The sequence below is a fragment of the Pogoniulus pusillus genome, chromosome 6, assembly GCF_015220805.1.
Source record: "Pogoniulus pusillus isolate bPogPus1 chromosome 6, bPogPus1.pri, whole genome shotgun sequence".
NCBI lineage: Eukaryota > Metazoa > Chordata > Aves > Piciformes > Lybiidae > Pogoniulus > Pogoniulus pusillus.
Window position 1 is genome coordinate 16,643,395 of NC_087269.1, and position 21,013 is coordinate 16,664,407.

General features: G+C 38.2%; 1 protein-coding gene across 1 annotated transcript in view; it reads right to left on the reverse strand.

The window, feature by feature from the left end:
• Positions 1–21,013, reverse strand: part of DNTT (DNA nucleotidylexotransferase) — a 125,333-nt gene that overhangs the window by 82,660 nt on the left and 21,660 nt on the right. Inside the window, exons 5-7 of the mRNA XM_064144663.1 lie at positions 19,855–19,926; positions 15,039–15,162; positions 13,432–13,564 (exon numbers count right to left, since the gene is read on the reverse strand). Of these exons, the coding sequence (XP_064000733.1) occupies positions 13,432–13,564; positions 15,039–15,162; positions 19,855–19,926 (329 nt within the window). The remainder of the gene's footprint in view (positions 1–13,431; positions 13,565–15,038; positions 15,163–19,854; positions 19,927–21,013) is intronic.

Below are 21,013 nucleotides of genomic sequence, written 5' to 3' on the forward strand. Positions count from 1 at the left end.
TGATTAATTCTTTCTGCTTCTATCCTGAATCGTTTAGAGACATACATCAGAGGTCATAAGTAAGAGGATGTGTAAGTACAACTGTCTGAAACAAAAGAAGCAGCAGATGCTTGTTTCTGGTGCACTAAATATGTCTGACAGAAAGCTGGTGGAAATCTGTCTGGGCAACACTGGCATTACTCTTTCTTAATGCATTAGATCTCTTAACATTATTAGGCTTTATCCTTAGCCCATTAATGCTACCTTATAAATGACTTTATTACTAGGAATAGCCTGACATTGCTGAAAGAGTTTTGTCTCACTTTGCCTTTATGCAGTTTTCATTTAATTTTCCTTTAGATGAGAACACCACTTTCTTCTGCAAGGGTCTCAGTGTTACTAAGACAATGTTAGGATCTGTCTCTTCATTCCTTCCTTGAGTAGCTTCAATTCTGTAAGGTATCCTCTCTGCAGCCAGTGATTCCCAATGAAACTGTTCTATAGATAAAATCTAAGAAACAGAACTAGGTAATGAACTCTGATGCTGCATCTCATCAATGGCATATGTTTTTGACCTGACCTCCTGTTTGTGGTTTTCTTTTCTCTTATCTGAAATCCCCTATCTCTTTTTATCTTGCTGTCCATCTTTCTTTTAATGTATTTCACACTCTTAACAGTCCTTCTTGTGCACCGTGCTCTATAATTTACAGAAAAAAAATACTTTCTTGTTGTATGTACTAAGATGGGCAGACCTAACAGCAGCCTTCCAAGTACCTGAAGGGGGTCTACAAGAAGGCTGGATAGGGATTGCTTACAAAGGCCTGTAGTGATAGGACAAGGGGCATGGGTTTTAAATTAGAGAAGAGTAGATTTAGGCTGGACGTTAGGAGAAAGTTCTTTACCACTGGAACAGGCTGCCCAGAAAGTTAGTTGAGGCCCCGTCATTGGAGATATCCAAGGTCAAGCTCAAAGAGGTTCTAGGCAACCTGATCTAGCTCAATGAAGAGGGGCTGAACTAGATGACCTTTGGACATCCCACTTGGATGTGTTCCTGTGGGAACTACTCTAGATGATCCTGCCTTGGCAGAGAGGTTGGACTCAGTGGTCTCTGGAGATCCCTTCCAACTTCTAAAATTCTGTGATTCTGTGATCCCTTCTGACCCAAGCTGTTCTACAATGTTATTTAGTTGCGAGTGTTCATCCATTTAAAGTAAATAATTTTCAAGTACCATATTTTAAAGATCCTACTTCAGCATACTTCCTGGCCTGAGTATTAAAATCAGCCTGTTTAAATTCACTGGTTAAGCATTTCAGAAATCAAAGCATATTAGCTATCTTGACGTCAAATGGTTATGAGAGAGATCCTGATTATTGCAACATAGAGCAGTACTTCAAAATATGACATCTCAATAAAATATCCATGTAAAAGGACAAAACCACCCAAATCATAAAAAATCAAACAAATTACTAATGACTGGAAAATATTTCCCACAAAATCTGAGTGATAATTATGATTGATAGTTTATTGTCCTTCACTATTCACTCAACCTATTATGTACAAAAAGGATCATAGAATGGTTTAGGTTGGAAGGGACCTCAAAGATCATCTACTTCCAACCCCCTGCTGTAGGCAGGGACACCTCTCACTAGAGCAGGTTGCTCAAGGCCTCATCCAACCAGGCCTTGAACACCTCCAAGGAGGAAGCAGCCACAACTTCCCTGGGCAACCTATTCCAGTGTTTCACCACTCTTGCTGGAAAGAACTCCTTCCTAACATCCAGTGTAAACCTCCCCTCTTCCAGTTTAAACCCATTACCATTCATCCTGTCATTACAAGACCTTGTAAACAGTCCCTCCCCAGCCTTCTTGTAGGCCCCCTTCAGATACTGGAAGGCCACTAGAAGGATTTAGGAGAGCTGGTCAGGATAATGGGGAAAGAAAAAAAAAAAAAAAAAAGTATTTGTGTGGACAGTTAAATACAAAAGAGGGGAAAAAAAGTTTTAATCCAAGTTAGCATTTCAATTTCTTTGCATTTCAGTTTCTTGGCTCCTACCAGACAACAGAATGACATTTCTGCCCAGTTCTTCAATGAAGATTTTTCACAGAGAACAAACAATTGCTACAAATATCATGGCAGATATTTTCCAACTAAACATAAATATAAATGTGTGACCTACTTAATTTCTGGGTATAGACCTGTTCTGTAACACCATTGATTTGTTTCAGCCTTATGTATTTGCATTTTCAGCATCCTCTTTTCATAGAATCATAGAATCAACCAGGTTGGAAGAGACCTCCAAGATCATCCAGGCCAACCTATCAACCACACCTAACCAATCAACTAGACCATGGCACTAAGTGCCTCAACCTGGCTTTTCTTGAACACCTCCAGGGACGGTGACTCCATCACCTCTCTGGGCAGCCCATTCCAATGCCAATCACTCTCTCTGTCAAGAGCTTCCTCCTAACATCCAGCCTATACTTCCCCCGGAACAACTTGAGACTCTGTCCCCTTGTTCTGTTGCTGGTTGTCTGGGAGAAGAGACCAACCCCCACCTGGCTACAGCCTCCCTTCAGGTAGTTATAGACATCAATGAGGTCCCCCTAAGCCTCCAGGCTAAACAACCCCAGCTCACTCAGCCTCTTCTCACAGGGCTGTGCTCTAGGCCTCTCACCAGCTTCATTGCCCTTCTCTGGACACACTCCAGCATCTCAACATCTCTCTTGAACGGAGGAGCCCAGAACTGGACCTTGTCTCAAATAGTAATATATAAATTCATCTGTGCAAACCAAAACCAACCAACCAAACAAAAAGAATCAGCCCAAACATTACTGAAAAGCCATTTAAATAAAATTCCAATAAGAGTTAATGAAATCTTTTCTAAATTCAGACTTACACATAGTGAAGTGTGTTAACAAAATTCAAAACTTATTCAAAATTACATATTTGCATTCTCTATCATACACCTATCTAATATCAGTAGCATGAAAAAGAATGAGTCTGCAGACTGCATGAGCCTTATTTTTAGCACTTTGAATTAACTGCAGCACATATAACGTGGCCCTGCTACAGAGTAGTTCTAAGGTTATCACCATCAATCTTTCCTGAGGATTTTGTTGTAAAGAATTACTTGTCATTCTCTCTACAGATTTTGGAAATGAAGCTCATTCTGTCTGTGAATACATCCCTGTACCTGTTAATGTTAGGTACCAATTATTGGTACAGATTCCTTTTAATCAGAACAGCTTTTATTCCCCCATGACATGTCATACTAATCTACTGAATTACCAAAACATTCAAAGTGCAATAGTTCGCTCTTAGTGTAGGAAGCAGATTTTCCGGCTTATAAAATTATACTGATAAATCAATTTTAGTACATGCTCTATATCATGCAACCTGCTCCTCTTCCCCAGGAGCAGATTGTATGTATAATGATGCCTGTGACTGTTGGACACAATGTGATTTATTGTTTCTTTTATGAAATAGCATTGTATTCAGTATGCGTCAGCACCAGTGTCTGTGTCCTGTGCAGAAGACCTTTAACATGTGTTTGATGGCCATTACAATAAAATGGTGTATTTGTATATTGGAAGAATTATGTATTTCAGAGATTCCTGCTCAGGAAATTTAGTAATCTACAGGTTTAACTTTCATAATGCTAATAGTAAACAGTATTACATGATTATTCTAAAATGCTGAATGAGTAATTTCAGTTCGCCTAGCTTAATAAAACAACATCAGCTTTTATGGCTAACCTTTTTTAAATGGTCAGTAGAATACAAGTGATTAACTATATTTCATTGATATATTTGGGCAATAAATAATAGATTAGAAACCCTGCTATAACTTTTCAAAACATCCACTTCAGAAAACTTTGTCAAAAAAAAAATTGGGTAAATAATGCAAATTCTGTTTTAACATTTTGGAATTCTAGTGATATATTATTTTATAGAGTGCCAATGCACAAACCACTGCAGTTTGGAACTAAGAGCACAGTTATTCATACTGATAGTTGTCACTGCTTCTTTCCACTTAGGTGAGCCTAATGAGCCAGGAATCATGATGGAACAGTATTAGTTTCAGAGCTAGCACTACATATCCTAAGAAAGCCACTTCCTTGTGGGGAGGTTTATCATCTGGCACTGATACAAGCAACTAAGACAGCAAAACTGAAGTCAACGCTGAAATTTTCTCTAGCTGACAATACCATTCTTTTGCAGTTTGATAACCAAAGCCACTCAGAAGATACATCTAGAGTCCAAGCCATCCTCGGCCTAGATCTGCTACGTAATGTCAGGCACCCTAGAGTGCTTTTATGGTGTACCATGCTGAGCACCAAACCCAGAAATCTCTTTCTCCATGCCTGCCTCCATACACAGTGAAGGTTTTATCACAGTAGGCCATCTCTGTTATATAGTGAAGGTTGTGAGAAACTATAATCAAAAAACGAGAACAAACATCAAACAGAATTATGGAATCATTAAAGATGCTTTTGAACAAACTATGTGTGGTGGTTTGGGTGCTCCCTATCACCCCACACTTTGGAAATCACCCAGACTAGGCTCAACCTGCTCTGGAAATTTGAATGAAGCTTATATTTACAGCTTAGCACAATATGCAAGCAGATATTTACAGTAGATACAGTTATATACAGAAATATGCAAGGTAAAAGGTAATACAGAAACACAACAGCCCTCCTAGAAACCTGAGTCCCCAGGAGGGGTTCCCAACAGCCCTTCCACCTTCTCTCACCCCTCTACCTTACCCCAGACATTGCCTTGTGACCCAAGGAAGAATGGAGAGTTGGCCAGGGGGGTTAGGAAGCAGGTGGATTAATCAGAGAGATAGAAGATGAGGTTAGAGAGAAATCCAGCTCAGAGCTCAGGTAAAGAGTGACTGCCCTATCTTGCTCTTATACCTCTCAGCAAGCCTGTGGGTGAAGTAGACATCACCACTGTTTCCCCTTCACAGCCTGTAATCTAGTTCTCACCAAAACATTCTAGCTAGTTTCAAACTGGCACACTACGATAGATTTCTAACCTCTTTTTATAACTTTAATAAGCTATTTCTTTTATAATTAGAAGCCATATTATATTGTAAGCACTAACACAATTCATCAAAAGGTTAAACTAAAACATATTACATTAATATAGAATGAGCAGATCTTGAAAAGCTTGGGAGCTCAGTCTACTGTTTAGAGATTAGATTATTTGCAAGATGTCAGAATAAATTTATGAGGACCTGCATTGTTAGCTCAACATTTCCAAAATTGTTATCAATGTGTAACTCTTTGGTAAACCATTTTCTCCATTTTTCAGCCATGCACCTTTCTTAAAATCCATAATAGATCTTGTTGAGTTCATCTTCCTTACATTCTATTCACTTACAAAACAAAGATGGTGTGATTTTATCTCATCTCTACACATTATTCACCAGCACTGCACAAAGTAGCTGTTGTTCTTTTGACATTGCATCTCAATAAATGGATTAAATGATCTGTGAATATCAGCATTTAAACAATAAAAGGGAATCTTTATTTATTTCAAATGTATCAGATCTGCTTCAGCTAAAAGGCTAATTGAAAAGGCTATTCAGGTCAGCTGTGATATTAGAAGACAACTGAATCACATTTAATGCTACTTAAAGGATGTGAACAGCCTAAAAGAAAAATTAAACCATGGCCATTAAAATTTAATTTGACTTAGTGAAGCCATTAACATTTTGATTTTATGCAACGGCAAGCACTCTAAAAATATTTCCATATAATTCAGAAACCCAGAATTGTTAAATGGCTGTTCCTTATGTACCAAAAATGATTGAAAGTGATCTTAAAGGGCAAATCAGAAAAAAATGCAAAAGGAAAAAAAAATATTTGAATACCATTATTAGCTGTCATTCTGTTCTGTCTTTATATGTATAAAAACTTTCTATACATCAATATAATTACTGCATATACACACATACATAAATTATCTGCCCACAGCAAGTTGTTTTGCTTATTCTGATTCACTTCTCTTTTACTGTTGCCCTTCAAAAACTTTTGTATCTTGCCACATCTATCAGCAGAATTCACTGTAGCAGAACCTTTCTGCCTCTGCTAATGGTCAAACTGATCTATGTAGATATCAGCCCAAGCTCACTTAGCAACTTTGTCTCATGCCCTCTTCCAAAATAACTTGTTATAGGAAAAGACAACGTATGAACAATTTGTGGTTAAAACCAGTCAGAGCCCAGTGACTTTTATCACCCAGCCCTGTCTACTGGTATCCGTAAGTGCTACAGAATCATAGAATCAACCAGGTTGGAACAGACCTCCAAGATCATCCAGGCCAACCTATCAACCACACCTAACCAATCAACTAGACCATGGCACTAAATGCCTCATCCAGGCTTTTCTTGAACACCTCCAGGGACGGTGACTCCACCACCTCCCTGGGCAGCCCATTCCAATGCCAATCACTCTCTCTGGCAAGAACTTCCTCCTAACATCCAGCCTATACTTCCCCCGGCACAGCTTGAGACTGTGTCCCCTTGTTCTGTTGCTGGTTGTCTGGGAGAAGAGACCAACACCCCCACCCCCACCCCCCCACCCCCAGCTACAATCTCCCTTCAGGTAGTTACAGACAGCAATGAGGTCCCCCCTGAGCCTCCTCTTCTCCAGGCTAAACAACCCCAGCTCCCTCAGCCTCTCCTCATAGGGTTTGTGTTCCAGGTCCTTCACCAGCCATGTTGCCTTTCTCTGGACACATTCCAGCACCTCAACATCTCTCTTGAATTGAGGGGCCCAGAACTGGACACAGGACTCAAGGTGTGGCCTGACCAGTGTTGAGTATAAGGGCAGAATAACTTCCCTCATCCTACTGGCCACACTGTTGCTGATCCAGGCTAGGGTGCCATTGGCTCTCCTGGCCACCTGGGCACACTGCTGGCTCATCTTCAGCCTACTATCTACCAGTACATGAACAAAATGAAGAAAATACTACTTTTATGTGAATTTCTTTTTCAGACAATACCTTACGTTACTCCTGATGTTGTTTGTGATGTTGCTTTGCCACTATAAGTTCACTTTTGCAACTTGAAAATGCTATTGGAAGTATTCCTTACAATCTGTATAATGGAAAATGTTGCAAATAGCACAAAGCAATCATCAATGCAATATTTTTAAATTGTAGCCAATTTCATATAAAAAATTTGTCTAGAATTAAAATAGTAACAAATCTGATCGTGTGTCAGTACGTGATTAAAATTTCGTATTAACTGCCTGACAATGAAATACATTACCTCTAGTTTTGATTTTCATTCTTTTTTCCATTTAGCTACAAAAAAAACACATTCACAGAATCACAGAATGCCAGGTTGGAAATGACCCCAAGGATCACCTGGTCCAACTTTCCTACATAATAGTATACCTTAAATGAGATGCCCAGCACCCTGAGAAGTGCAGTCTTAAAACTATTCAGAGCAGAGAAATCCACTAATTACCCTGGGGTATTATTCCAATGTCTAACAATGTCTGATTGTGAAAAGTTTTCTCCTGAAGTCCAATTGAATTCTTCCAGGAGTAGATTATGCCCATTACGCCTTGTCTTTCCCACATGATTTCCTGTAGAAAGGGAGTCTCCATCCTCCTGGTAGCCACCCTTTATGTACTGTTGCATGGTAATAATATCTCCCCTAAGCCTTCTCTTCTCAAGTCTGAATTAATACAAAAGACTTTGTTGTGGTAGTTCTAAAATAATATAATCCAGGATTTCATATTTTGCTGTAAAAACTCAATTTGTAAGTTCTGGATTACTTACTAGTAATCATCATCAGTGTTGATAGGACAATTTGTCATGGAAACTGTAAATCTATTCCATGGAGTTTCTAGCTCTACAAATACAGTGTAAATCTTCTGGCTTCACAGAAATCAGCAGCATTGCCTCCCCCCACTCTCGATCCATCACTTGAAGCAGCTTTAGATTGAAGAGTGGTACAGAGGTAAAGTGCATCATTCTAATAAACTGACAAACTTGTCAGAGTGGTAAAGTTTCAGTAGAAAAAGGGCATGTAAAACATCTGGAATCAACAAGTTTTTGAAAGAAAAGGTTGTACAGAGTCCTCAACTGTTTCAAGGATTCATGCAAAGTCCTTTCTGTCCATGACTCCCAGATAACTTGTTCATCAGATAACTTGTTCATCAGCTTCTACTTCATGATTCATCATGGCTAATAAAAGATGAAGCAAGTGGAGAAATAATCAAAGCTCTAATGACAAAGGGAAGTGTTTGAATTACTCCAGTAGATTATCTTCTAAATTGACTTGGCTAGGCATTAATTTGAGTAATAATGATTTTTTTTTCTCTCAACATACTTTTTAATGGGTTATAGAAAATTACAATCAGAAACTAGTGACATCCTGTGTTATTTACCAATTGTAATGCCTCTAACTTGTGCCACAGCATATTCTTATTCACAGCATCTCAATACCTCAATGTCAAACTTAGGGAGTTCAGTAAGGTGAAGCTCTTTTACTAAGCTTTAAGACCAACTACATCAGATCATCTCTGGGTTAAAAGCCAAAAAAAACCCCACCAAACAAAAAATATAGACATCACTAGATCTGTTTAAAAATTCACCTTAAAACCTACTGAAAGAAACTTTGGTAAAATAATTACACTATTTAAAATCTGGCACTATTTTAATCCTAGATCTGAGCAGAAAGGCAGCAATTCATGTAACAGAACTTCAAATAGGCTGATTTTACAGAACCTAGCAAAGGTTTGGAATCATATCAGGTGTTCTAACCTTATTGTAGATCCTGTTAAGGAATACTTTTATTAAGATTATCCAATATGAAAAGGTCAAACAGAGATTTGTGTTAGGATTTAACAAAAAAAAAGTCAATCAGAGGCCACATGACTAGCTCAGCTAAATAAACCATGAAGTCTTGGCTATATGCCAAGAGCTTGGGAAGTATAATCTTTTTTGCATATTTGATCTCACATTCTTTCAATTACGAGCAGGTGTCAATGCAGTTAGATAATTGTGATTCCAGATGCCTTACAGAAGTGTCATTTCTGAAACGAAGGTGCCACAATAACATTACTTTACAAGCTCACATGCTTAAGAAAAACTATTCTCTGGAAATGCTTCTTTGTCCCAGCTATTTTGTTTTGCTTTATCACTGATTGTTGCAGAATTTGCTGCGTGTTATGCTTGTTTGCCGTGGGAGCCATGGTCAAGGCCTCACAGACCAATGTGATCAAGGCCTTGTGTGCTAGTTTGAAGCAAGCTAGAATGTTTTGGTGAAAACAACTAGATAATAGGCTGTGAAAAGGAAAACAATGGTTGTGTCTCCTTCTCTCACAGTCCCGCTGAGAGTTCTGGGAAGAAGTAAACATTACATAACATTCTCCATTTTGTTTTTCATTCTGCTTTTGCCTTCAGACCTAGCCACATCTCCTTAACCTCACTGCCACTAACCTTCCTTCTTAACCTCTTGGCTGCACCTCTATTCTTTTCTGAGAACTGGGATAAGGTTGAGAGGGGCTGGGGGAGGTGCTGGGGTGGTTTGAGAACCCCTCCTGGGGACTCAGGTTTCTGGGAGGGGAGTTGTGCTTCTGTATTACTTATCCTTCGTGTATTTCTGTATATAACTGTATATATTGTAAATAGCTGCTTATATTGTGCTGCTATAAATAAATAGCTTCATTTATATTCCTGGAGTCTCATCTGAGTTAGCTGGGGCAATTACAAAAGTGTGGGGGTGCAGATAAGATCCAAACCATCACACCTTGCCATGCAGGACTCCAGACGATTCAATGTGAATTATGCCAGAGATGTTTATTGAACATTTTGCTTGCAATATATCCCTCATGCCACAAGGCACACACCTACACATTAGCATAATTAGTCAAGGCTAACCCACTCCATCAGCATAAACCACGCCTTGTTTTCCTCATTAACGAGGTGTCCGTTATCTATCCCTTCTGAGATAAGTTAGCCAGCTGCTTGTGAGAACCAAGGTCAGCATCTGCCTGTTATTATTCTTCTTTCCTCCACTCCCACAGCTATTCTGCACTTTGTATTGCCACAACTGATATTGAAAGTAAGGATATCAAGACCCTTAACAGTAGCTACCAAGCTCCCGGACACAGCTCGAGGTAGAACAGCACCCAGGAAAGGAGGTGGGATACAAGCAGTGCCACAGTAATTAAGTCCCTGTGCTTCAGGGACCACTTGCTTGGTCTCCAGCAGACCTGTACAGGTTGCATAACACCCCTGCCTCATAGAGAGTTGCTATGGTATCTTTAAATTACTTTCTTGATATACAACAGGAAAGACCAGAGTTCTGTCCAATGTCATTCCTTTATGCATTCCTTTGCCTTGTAGGAAATGTCACTGCACACAGCAAAGTTTGAATTGTAATAATATACAACCGCATGGCAGTGCTGCCTGACTGACACATTGACCCTGTCCTTTCCTCTCCCTTGTTTTTCTATTAGCAATCCTTATCTTCAAATGTTGCAGAGCCTCAGATCCTGATTTCTAAATGATAATACAAAATTCAAGCATGGAGATAGTAATCTACAAGTAGATTCGTGTTAGAACAAAACTCAATAATAAGAGCTTCTGAGAAAAAACTTTCCTGAAGACTGATGCAGGATGGAGGAATTAGCCTCCCACCAAGACAACACAAAATAAGCGCTAGTAATTTTGCTTAATCCATTACCCAAGACGTTTAGACACCTTCTTAAAAACTGCAGTATGAAAACTTATCTAAAATGAAGTGTCTCCTCAGTCTACTTCACTTTATTTTAAGGTAAAGGTGGGGAAAGCAAACAAAACTATTCTAAGATTACATAAATCTCATCTGAGGAAGTCAAACTGAAATCACAGGACCAACTGGATGCCTAAGTGAAGCCTACCAAGGATGTAGCAACCAAGTGCTCAGATCAGAGCAACACAATACCACCTGCTGCAAAGATGACCAAAACTGTTTTCCACAACTAAATGGAACAGAAGAAAAATGAACTTTAGTTTGTAAATCACTTGGAAATCATACAGGCAAAGCACACAGAAAGGCTAACAGAAAGCCATATTCAGCAATTAATGAGCATGATGATTTATTCCTCTTACTTTATTCAATTCTCATTCCAGATCCTTTTCTGAACTTCTATAGTCCAATTTGGGTTTTGTGGGCATGTGTATTGAGATATAAATAACCAGTACAGACTGAAGCCATAAACTACATATAGTATAAGCTTGCTCCAAACATTTATGCTTTTTGGAAGCCTTCTATCTCTTGTGGCAAAATCAAGTATCAGTAGCAAAATCAAGTTAGCAAAACCCCAGAGTCTTGCAGAAGGCATTGACAATGATTCAGCTCATGACTACCTCTGGAAGTCACTGTGGTGCTACAGGAGGAAGGTGAACTCATTCAGTTTCACTGCCAAGAAATCTAGTATGAAGTTCCCTAATTGTCATTACAAACAATCCTGCAACAATGCCAATATTGCTAACAATAGTATTAACACTTTGCTCAAAAGAATCACATTTGCTGTAAAATGCAGTTATAGGTATGAGAACAGATAGTTCTATTACTATTGAAAAAAACCCCACACTTAATTTTCTTAATAGAGTAAAATTGCATTTTTAACAACTAGGAAAAAAAAAATCAAGTCTTCTGTTTAACTCTCGTTTAAAAATGATAAAATACATTAGATTAAACTACACTTTTGCCTTGGATACATTTGGGACAAGCACAGTACTATCACAGACGTCTCACACTAAAATAAAGTTTCTTTTTTCTCCATTCCAGGGTATCTCTAAGTTGATGTTGGAAGGGAAGCTTCATCCTCATTAGCTTCTCCTAGTACAAGTTGTTACTTCCCATCTCAGAAAAAATCAGTGTTAAATCTCTGCAATTAAAAAAGAAGCTGAGCATGGAAATAATGCCATACCAATTCCTGACTCAGACTGCATGGCAAATTCATTCTTTTTGATAACATTGTCCATGGCATGCTTCATACTGCACTTTCCACATCTTCAATACTTCATCTTATCTACAGTCAACCTGATAGGCCTCAATAGATAGACAACAAAATGCTTTCTACACTTTGTGGGTCTGTTACTAACACAATGTTTCTGACTGATTTGTAACAGTGTGAACAGGTTGCAATTATAGAGCTCTTAAACTAAGGACTCACAGGATGACAACACTCAAGGGTCTGAATATAGAATTTAAGCATTTCTTATTCCAATGAGCCTAATGCTTCTTGTTAAGTGTATTGTTTCATAGAAATTATGAGACTCAGAAGGAATAAGTATCATAAGATTGTAGAAAAGGCACAAAATATGTGCATTACAATCACTGTCCATGTATACAGCAATTACTAATCATAGAAGGTCTTAATTTTGCACTGGTGCAAGGCTTATTGAGGCTCACAATAATAAATCACACAAGTAATACATTAATTATTAACATTTTTCTCTCACTTTTATACCAGTTTTTGTGTCACAAGAGTGATTGAACCATACATTTTGAGTTATAAGAGAAAATTCAGGTGGTTTTGAACCACACTTTTTAATTAAAAATGTAGTCAAAGTTACACAAACGAAATAGCAGGAGACTTAAGGTGCAGAGTAAAGGGTTTTGTTTTGTTTTGTTTTATAACCAGGGTATGTATTATAAAAGGTGATACAATAGAGGACTGAGTACAGAAAAAGCAATCTGGTACTCATGAAGATGATTCCCTGACTCAATAGTTTGCTGTGTGGCTTTAGGAAAGCTCTTGAAGTATTGAAAGAATTAATTGTGTATGTTTAGAGAAACTCTTTTGGTTTTGGTTTCACAGAGTGAGACACAAAATCTTTAGGAACAGAAACTACCCAGGTAAGAGATTCTGGTATCACCCTGTCTATACAGAGGGTAGCATACATTCAGGTTAGTCCGTACTTCATATTCATTTTAGCCATTACTTACTGCAAAGAATACTTCTAACACTACAAAGTTCTCATAAAAAAAAAACAAAAATCAAACCACCAAGACTCCCTTAAAGTTATTGTTTCTTTCCTTCAAGCACAGCCTTACAGTAATCTCAGCCTTGGGAATTCAGATGCATTAAAAGAGAAAAAAATATGCTCAAGTACAGTAGGTTACCTAAAAGTTCTTCCAGCAAGCTATTCTCAGATTTTGTTCTGGCAAATTAGTCATCTACAGCAACAAAACAGAGTGATATGAATGTCATGGGATTCTTTAAGAGGAAAAAAAATAACAGACAAAAAACAGACGAGAAAAAAACCTACAAAACCAACCAACACCCAAAAACAAACAAAAGCAACCCAAACCAACCACTGAAAATTAACTGATATTTTCCCACCAAGCTTTTTTGATTTTTCCAAGGCAGAATCAACATTTTGTGTGAACATGAATGAAACAGTCAAGTGATCTTATTTCTTTTCACTCACCTCCTGAAACCACCAGTAATGGTAACTAAAGCATCTGGTAGAAACATACAGACAGCATTCTTGACAATCAAGCTTACTGCATCCGCTTCTGCCTTAGATACGCAGCTAACAAGGTCTTCATAGTAGAGAAACCCTGAAAACAGAAGGCAAAATAGTGCCGATCACTCTGTGGAACTGTAAAAATCTACAGTGTGGTGTGAAATAGCTACCTCTGACCAAGATGAAAAATCACACAACTCATACCATGGACAAAGAAACTCCGTCTAAAAAGGCAAGAATTAAGAAATGATCAACCTTAAACTAGGAACTATAGGTTTGTTTCAGGATATCTGAGAGGAAATACACTTTGATTCTCTTCATGAGTCTTTTCCTTCCTCTTCACCATTCCTGGAGTCAGTTTTCTACCTTAGGCTTGGGGGATTGCAAGCAAGAGTGTACTAGTTTGAAGCTAGCTAGACTGTTTGGTGAGTAGAACTAGATCACAGGCTGTGAAAGGGAAACAGTGGGGATGTCTACTTCACTCATAGGCTTGCTGAGATGTATAAAAGCAAGAATCCAAACATAGATAAGGGAGTCACTCTCTGTCTGGGCCGTGGGTTGAATTCTTTACTCTCTAACCTAACCTGATTAATCCACCAGCTTTCTAACCCCCCTGGCTGACCCTCCATTCTTCCTTGGCCACAAGGCAACATCTGGGGTAAGGTAGAGAGGTGGGAGAAGGTGGAAAGTCAGTTGGGAGCCCCTCCTGGGGACTCAGGTTTCTGGGAGGGCTGTTGTGTTTCTGTATTACCTTTGACTTGTATATTTCTGTATATAACTGTATCTACTGTAAATATCTGCTTGCATATTGTGCTAAGCTGTAAATATAAAAGCATCATTCAATTTCCAGAGCCAGCTGAGTCTAGTCTGGGTGATTTTTAAAGTGTGTGTGGGGTGGGGGGGGTTGTAACACCCAAACCATCACGAAGAGGCAGCATTTTCCTTTTCACAGAATTTCTCATCTCTGTCCTTTGTTATATAATTTCCTTTTCTTAAAGTCAATGGTTCATTTGTTTAAATTAGTTCTTATATTTAGGGAAACTATAGTAAAAAAAAAATCCCATCTATGGAGAAGAAACATTATTCATTTGACCATGTTTAGCACTTTAAGAACATAGTAGGGTTATGGAAGTAATTTCCTAAGTACTTCATTAGAAACCTTGATTTACTGTTAAAGTAGGGTTGTCTTGAAAAGACAGGTTGCCTCTGATAAGTAGTTCTGGACTTCCCTAATGTTGCAATTTTTTTCATGACCTATGCAATAATGACCTATTAATAGTTTTGTGTATAAGAGCAGATCTCATTGAATATCTGTGTAAGCAATAAAAAAACCCAAAAGGCATATTCATATGTTTTCAAAGATGTCATTTTAAATGTTAATTTCTAGGCCAATTATTTTAAGTTAATAAATTTAAAATACCACAGAAATCAATGCGAAATAATTAATAAAAAATCTTTTTGACACTGCAGCAAGAAAATAGATGTAGAAATGAACTTTGCCTCCTGTGGTTCTGTTATCAAGTTCTTAGAGCACGGAGATACAAGGATTTATAGGACTTTTACCTTACCTGCTTTCTGCATTTTTGACAGCTTCAGGGTCTTGTCAGCCTTCACCTCTTCCAGAGTTCGTAAACCCATCCTGTACCATTTCTCGGAAGTCTTCACTCCCACTCCGAAGACTGAAGTAAATTGCTAAGGTCAGTAGAAGAACACACATTACAGCATTTTCTGAAGGAACAGTGAATTAACAATAAGTAGGCAACAATAAGGGTTCACAGAGGAAAAGCACTGGGGCAGAGTATATCTCACATTGAAGATAAATCCAACAGCTAAAGCAAACACAGATTCAGGTCCTTTCTTTGCGCAGTGATGTTGAACAGACAATTGTTTATACACATGCACAGTTCTCATCAAGTGAAATCTAAACAAAGATGCATAAAGATGCCCTAGAATCTTTATGCAGTTTACCTAAATGTACACTTTCCACTAAGGTTTGAAGTAAGGATACCAGGTTTTATTTTTCACAATAAGTAACTGGATTCCCTTACACTGACTTCACAGAATAAAAGATGTGTCAAGATTATCTTCCTAGTTTGACTGATATTAACAATTTCATATTGCATGTGCTACCAGCTCTCTGTTGTACACACAACTTTGTGGCAGCACTCTAGAAATATGTAGTCAGTGGGAACCCTTGAAATTCTGCACTGAGGGCAGTGGGTCTCAATGGTGCATAGAAACAGATGGTAAGTACATAATCTGCTCTTAAACTGCATTATATAAAACACATATTTGGTGGCCATGGGGAATACTGTTTTCCAAAATGGGATTCAAATTCAAGTAGTACTTTTTTTCCCCCTTCCCTGTAATAAGTAGCCTTGCAAATCTTCAACCCTTACGTGTGCCAACCTAAATTCTCATGTTTTATTTGGAGTACAAGATTTCACAGTTTTGCCCATTGTGTGGAGGGGGAAAAGCCCAAAGCTACCAATCTCTGCATTTTTAGTATTACTGTACTCTGTTTATTAAAAAAATAATTTTGTACAAGAACTTACTTCCCAAGAAAGGACAGAAAGCAAAAATGTCACACTGCAATCACTATTCAGCAGATCAATATCTGAGATGAACAGTGACATGAAAGCAAGAGAGAAAACTTTCATGCTTGCCCAAAAGCACATTCTTTATGTTGTTTGTTGATACTAAAGCTCTCAATAGTTTCTTTGTAGTTGCATTGAATTCAGTGAGTAGCTAAGACATAACTGCTGTTTTGCACAGAATCTACAGCCTCTGAATTCCAACCCTGCTAGCTTTAGTTTGTGTTTTTTCTAAAATAATATCTTTTTTAAAGAAGGTTAATTCCTTGCAAATAAGGTAAAGAAGGGAGAAAAATTAATATATTGGACAATATTAAATGGGAATTACCCTACTTTTTGCATACAATGGATGACACTACCTGTTTTTTGTCTGAATCATGGGTGCTTACAAAAGAAGGTGATTTTTTAATACCTGTTGTCTTTCACTGGTTTTGGTAGTGCTAAAAGAATTTCAGAAGGGTCTATTGCTAGGTTTATAAAGAGTCCAAGACAATTTATATTGCAATAGAAAATTTTTAAAAAGTGGATTCTGTGCCACTGTTCAAATGTTTAAAGAAAAAAAAAAAGCCCAAACAACACAACCCCACATTTTTTTTATTTTCATGTTATGCAGTATATTCATAGATGTCAATTTAGAGACACTGCCAAGAGCACAGTGTGCTGAGCAGATCACCTATTTCTTCAATTGTGTATGTGAGCATTGTTCTTTCATAGCTGGCGTGGATGATCTACATGAGCTTCTTCTCTGCAGGACCCACTTCCCTAAGCAGGTAAACTGGCTGTGTCAGTCACGAGCATTACATCTAAAATATAGACTATCATTTCATAGAATCAACCAGGTTGGAAGAGACCTCCAAGATCACCCAGTCCAACCTAGCACCCACACCCAGCCAGTCAACTAGACCATGGCACTAAGTGCCTCATCCAGTCTTCTCTTGAGCACCTCCAGGGACGGTGCCTCCACCACTTCCCTAGGCAGCCCATTCCAATGGCAAATCACTCTTTCATTTGTTTGATAACTGTGGTCCCAGGGCTAGTGGTGATCTTTTTTGTCATGCTGAATGATTTCCAGTTGTCGCCAGAACCACGTTAAACAGTATAATTTGGGGATTCACTAATGTTACAGGATTCTTCTTGACTTTCTAAAAAACACATTAAAAAATTGCTGGAAAGAACTGGCTACAGCCTGTCCAGCCAAAATGTGGACAGTGTGCTCAGTCAACAGGAGTCACATAATTTAGTTTGTTATTCAGCATGTGAAACAAGGCATAAAGGATATGTGGCTGTTCAAGCTAGATTTCAGGCTCAGACATTGAAAAAAAAAAGGAAGAACAGAGACACTGATGGTAAAATGGAAAAGCACTGGAGTCTCTGGGTAAAGAGTTGAACATGCCAGGGACAGGCCACTAAATAGCAACAATGGATAAGTTAATATAATTTCACTGGAGAATAGATTTAGGAGCACAGCTTGCATTTTCCCTTTTTACTGCTTTTGCTGCACCTGTTGCTATCTTCCCCCACCACTGTTTTGGCTGCCGCTTTGCTACCACTTTACCCCATCCTCATCTTCTCTAATGTTACTGTAGTCTGTAATAGTTTGTTTTGTCTATACTGTTATGTTTAGTTTAGCTGTAAAAATACAATTTCATTTGTCTGACTTTCCAAATTCTGACTTGTAGTGAATTTACTCTCTCTGGGGCAGGTTTATAATGTCATCGAGGGAGGGTTGTACTCTAACCCATAAGAGGATATTTGAGATCATGTCTTCTTATAGATTCTTCTGATTATTTTATTCTTTTGATCTTCGTTTTTTTTTTTTTTCTTAAACTCTAATGCATATAATTTAATGCCTGATCCTCAATCTTTATTACCAGTTACAAGGAAGTCTGGTTCCTGAATCCTGCTATACCTGTAAATCCAAACCTCTTCTCTAAGCATTGCTACAAGTGCATCAAGCACTAGCACTGAACATCCTTTCATATCTGTATTACAAGTCAGAGAGAACAGGGAAGCCTTTGGATAGGTGAAGCAAAAGTGAGTAATTCAGGGGATAATTAAACAATCCCATTCCTTTTACTCTCTGATTTAATTTCTGAAGGCACAAACAGGATATTTTTAGAGATTAAAACTGCAGATAAAATTGAAACAATATTTTTCCAATGGGGAATAGAATGAGAATTTAAGAAATGGGAACTGCAGTGTTTGTGTGGTTTAGATTCTCTGTAACGGTAAAGAACTGTGATCATGACTCTGAATCTACAGCCTGCCTAACAAAAAATTGTCTCCAGTCCTCTTCCTTCTGCCTTACACTAAAGTTAATTGAAACAGATCCGAGTCATCTTCTTCACTTGGTATTTTCTTAATGGCAGTATAAGATGATGGAGTGTGTCATGGAAGGCTAATAGGCCTAAAACATATACTGGCTTGCCCCACCCTTCTATTGATGGGAGAAGCAAGGGTGGGAGGAAAACAAAAGCTTGGGCCATTATGTTCCCTCCCACAGTGATAAGCAGGTACTCACAGGTGTTTATAAACTTGTGTCTTGCCCAAATAAAGGTAAGCAAGCTATGGTTTCCCCTAATATGGTCAGTTTTGCAAATGGCATTCTAACTGATGAATCTTTGTGGACAAAGGAGCCATTGCACTTGGGATTATAATATAAATCAAGCTAAATTGCAGGCAGTTGTGCTGCTTCTGCCTCACTACTCTGCCTCAGTGTGTTGTGTTCTGTTCTGCTCTGCTCAGACAACATGCTCACCCTCACGGCTCTTGGCTTGGACATGTTCTGCTCTGCCTTGTGCTCCTGACCAGACTAGCCCTGATGTTTTGGACGTGAACTATCTGGAAACTTAAGCGCTTTAAGTTTACCAGAAGGGACATCTAAGCGGACCTTGACGCAGACCTTGAGGAGCATCTTGGGGAAAGGTGAACAAAAAGCACGTGGTTCCTGCTTTTGGACCACCACATCCTGAATTCCTGGTGGAAGGACCTCCCTCTGCTGCAAACCACCACCGTTCATGAGAACATGCCAAGCAGTTTCAATGCTGCCGCAAAGCAGCCAGGGACTATCTTGAAATTTCTACTCCACCACCGTGAGTAGAACAGACTTTCCCCAGGGCTCCAGGCTGCCTGATAATAAGTGGGGCAAAGCCACGTTGTGGCTAAACCTTTTCCAATTTTCTGTTTCTCCTAAATTACTAAGTCACCCATAAGTGGTCTAGTTGATTGGTTAGGGCTGGGTGATAGGTTGGACTGGATGATCCTGGAGGTCTCTTCCAACCTGGCTGATTCTATGATTCTATGATTCTAAGTGTCCTTGTCAAGATTTTCCTGACCAAATTAGAACCCAAATTTAACTAGTCTGTATATGGTTTGTGGGCAGAGGTTTTTGGAAATAAAATAACTACATATTTTATAATTCCTGCCTCATTAATGGCCCCAACTAATTCAGAGTATCATAAAGATAACTGAGGAGAAAATAAACCAAACATTGGGTTAAACCTACAACAAAGAATACGCATTACATTCACTTTCAGAAGAAAAAAGGGTTAGTACAAGCTTAAAAGCAGAAGTGTATCCATCACATTAATTTTAAGAAGTAACTGATTTCATCCTTATTCCTTACTGTGTCGCAATTTCTCTCTCTTGCCTTGTCTTTATTGAAGATTTTCAGTCTTTATATTTGCTATTAGATGTTCCTTTCCAATAAAATTGGTGACAATGTCTAAGATCTACTAAAGAAAGGAAAACATATGCAGTGTTAAACAGCAACAAGCCTCAAAAGCTTTACCTTAAATGATTTATATCGCTCATCATTTAACACTTCTTTAGCTCTAGAACTTTCTCCTTCTTCAATAATCCCCTAAACAATAAAAAAAAACATTACTTACAATAATTTTGATATTTGATTGTTGGTTTTTTTTCTTTTTTTAAGATTTACTGATCTAAGAGAAAGTCTTATCAGCCTGTAAAAACATGAAGAGCATCCTTAGTGAGCATTTTGTTTTGTTCTGCATGGGGATCAAATTCTGAAATCCTTTTTGAGAAAGAAAAGTACTGAAGGATGAAGAAACTGGAGCCACAGAATAAATTTCACAGTACTTATTTACTTGTAAATCTACTCAAGGATGAAGCAGAAACTGTGACCATGGAACATATTCCACAGTACTTATTTACTCATAAATTCACAAACAGAAAGCAGATCTTTATTATAAGCTATCAATAAGTTATCCTGAAAAATAGATTTCATTTTTCTTAAAAGTAAGAGCATTGTAAGATTTTTTTTTCTTGAGTGTGCAGTTGCTTCAGTCTCTTTGATAGTAACTAAGAAACAAAAAAAATCCCCACCAGTAACACCCAGCTCCCCACCCCTAGACCCCCCAGTAATTATTTTTTCATAACTGAATTTCCAGTCCCCAGGTAGTAGGAACAAAGAGCACTTCAAAAGCTACATTCTTAACTGATGGAGTGAGGCAAACAAGGAGCCAGAGTGAATCACAACACTCAGCAATGACCTCTTCAGACAGCTGAGACCCTCTCATCAGCTTCTTGCTAGTAAAACAGGACCTGAAATACAGAGGCCTGCAAAGGCTAAGAATTAAACAAAAATGCAAGGGATACTCAAGGCTCCACTAAGAATGTAAAGTTCATCCATCACACAGATAAAAGGCTCTGCTATAACTTGTGGCAAGGGAGGATTTAACATTTAAGTACTAAAATATTTACCAGTTTTGCAAAAATAGAATTTCTAATAAAGCATTCAAGTAAGCAAAGCGAGGTTGTCAAGGGCAGAAGTTAACATGAACAAAACTATTAACAGTCAATTTGTCACATCTGAATTACTTACAAAGATGCTACTGCATTACTTACTAATTTAGATGTATTCATTAATTACCTTCACTTCTAAGGGCAGTGATTCCATGACAGAACCTTATGTTACTACTAAAGCT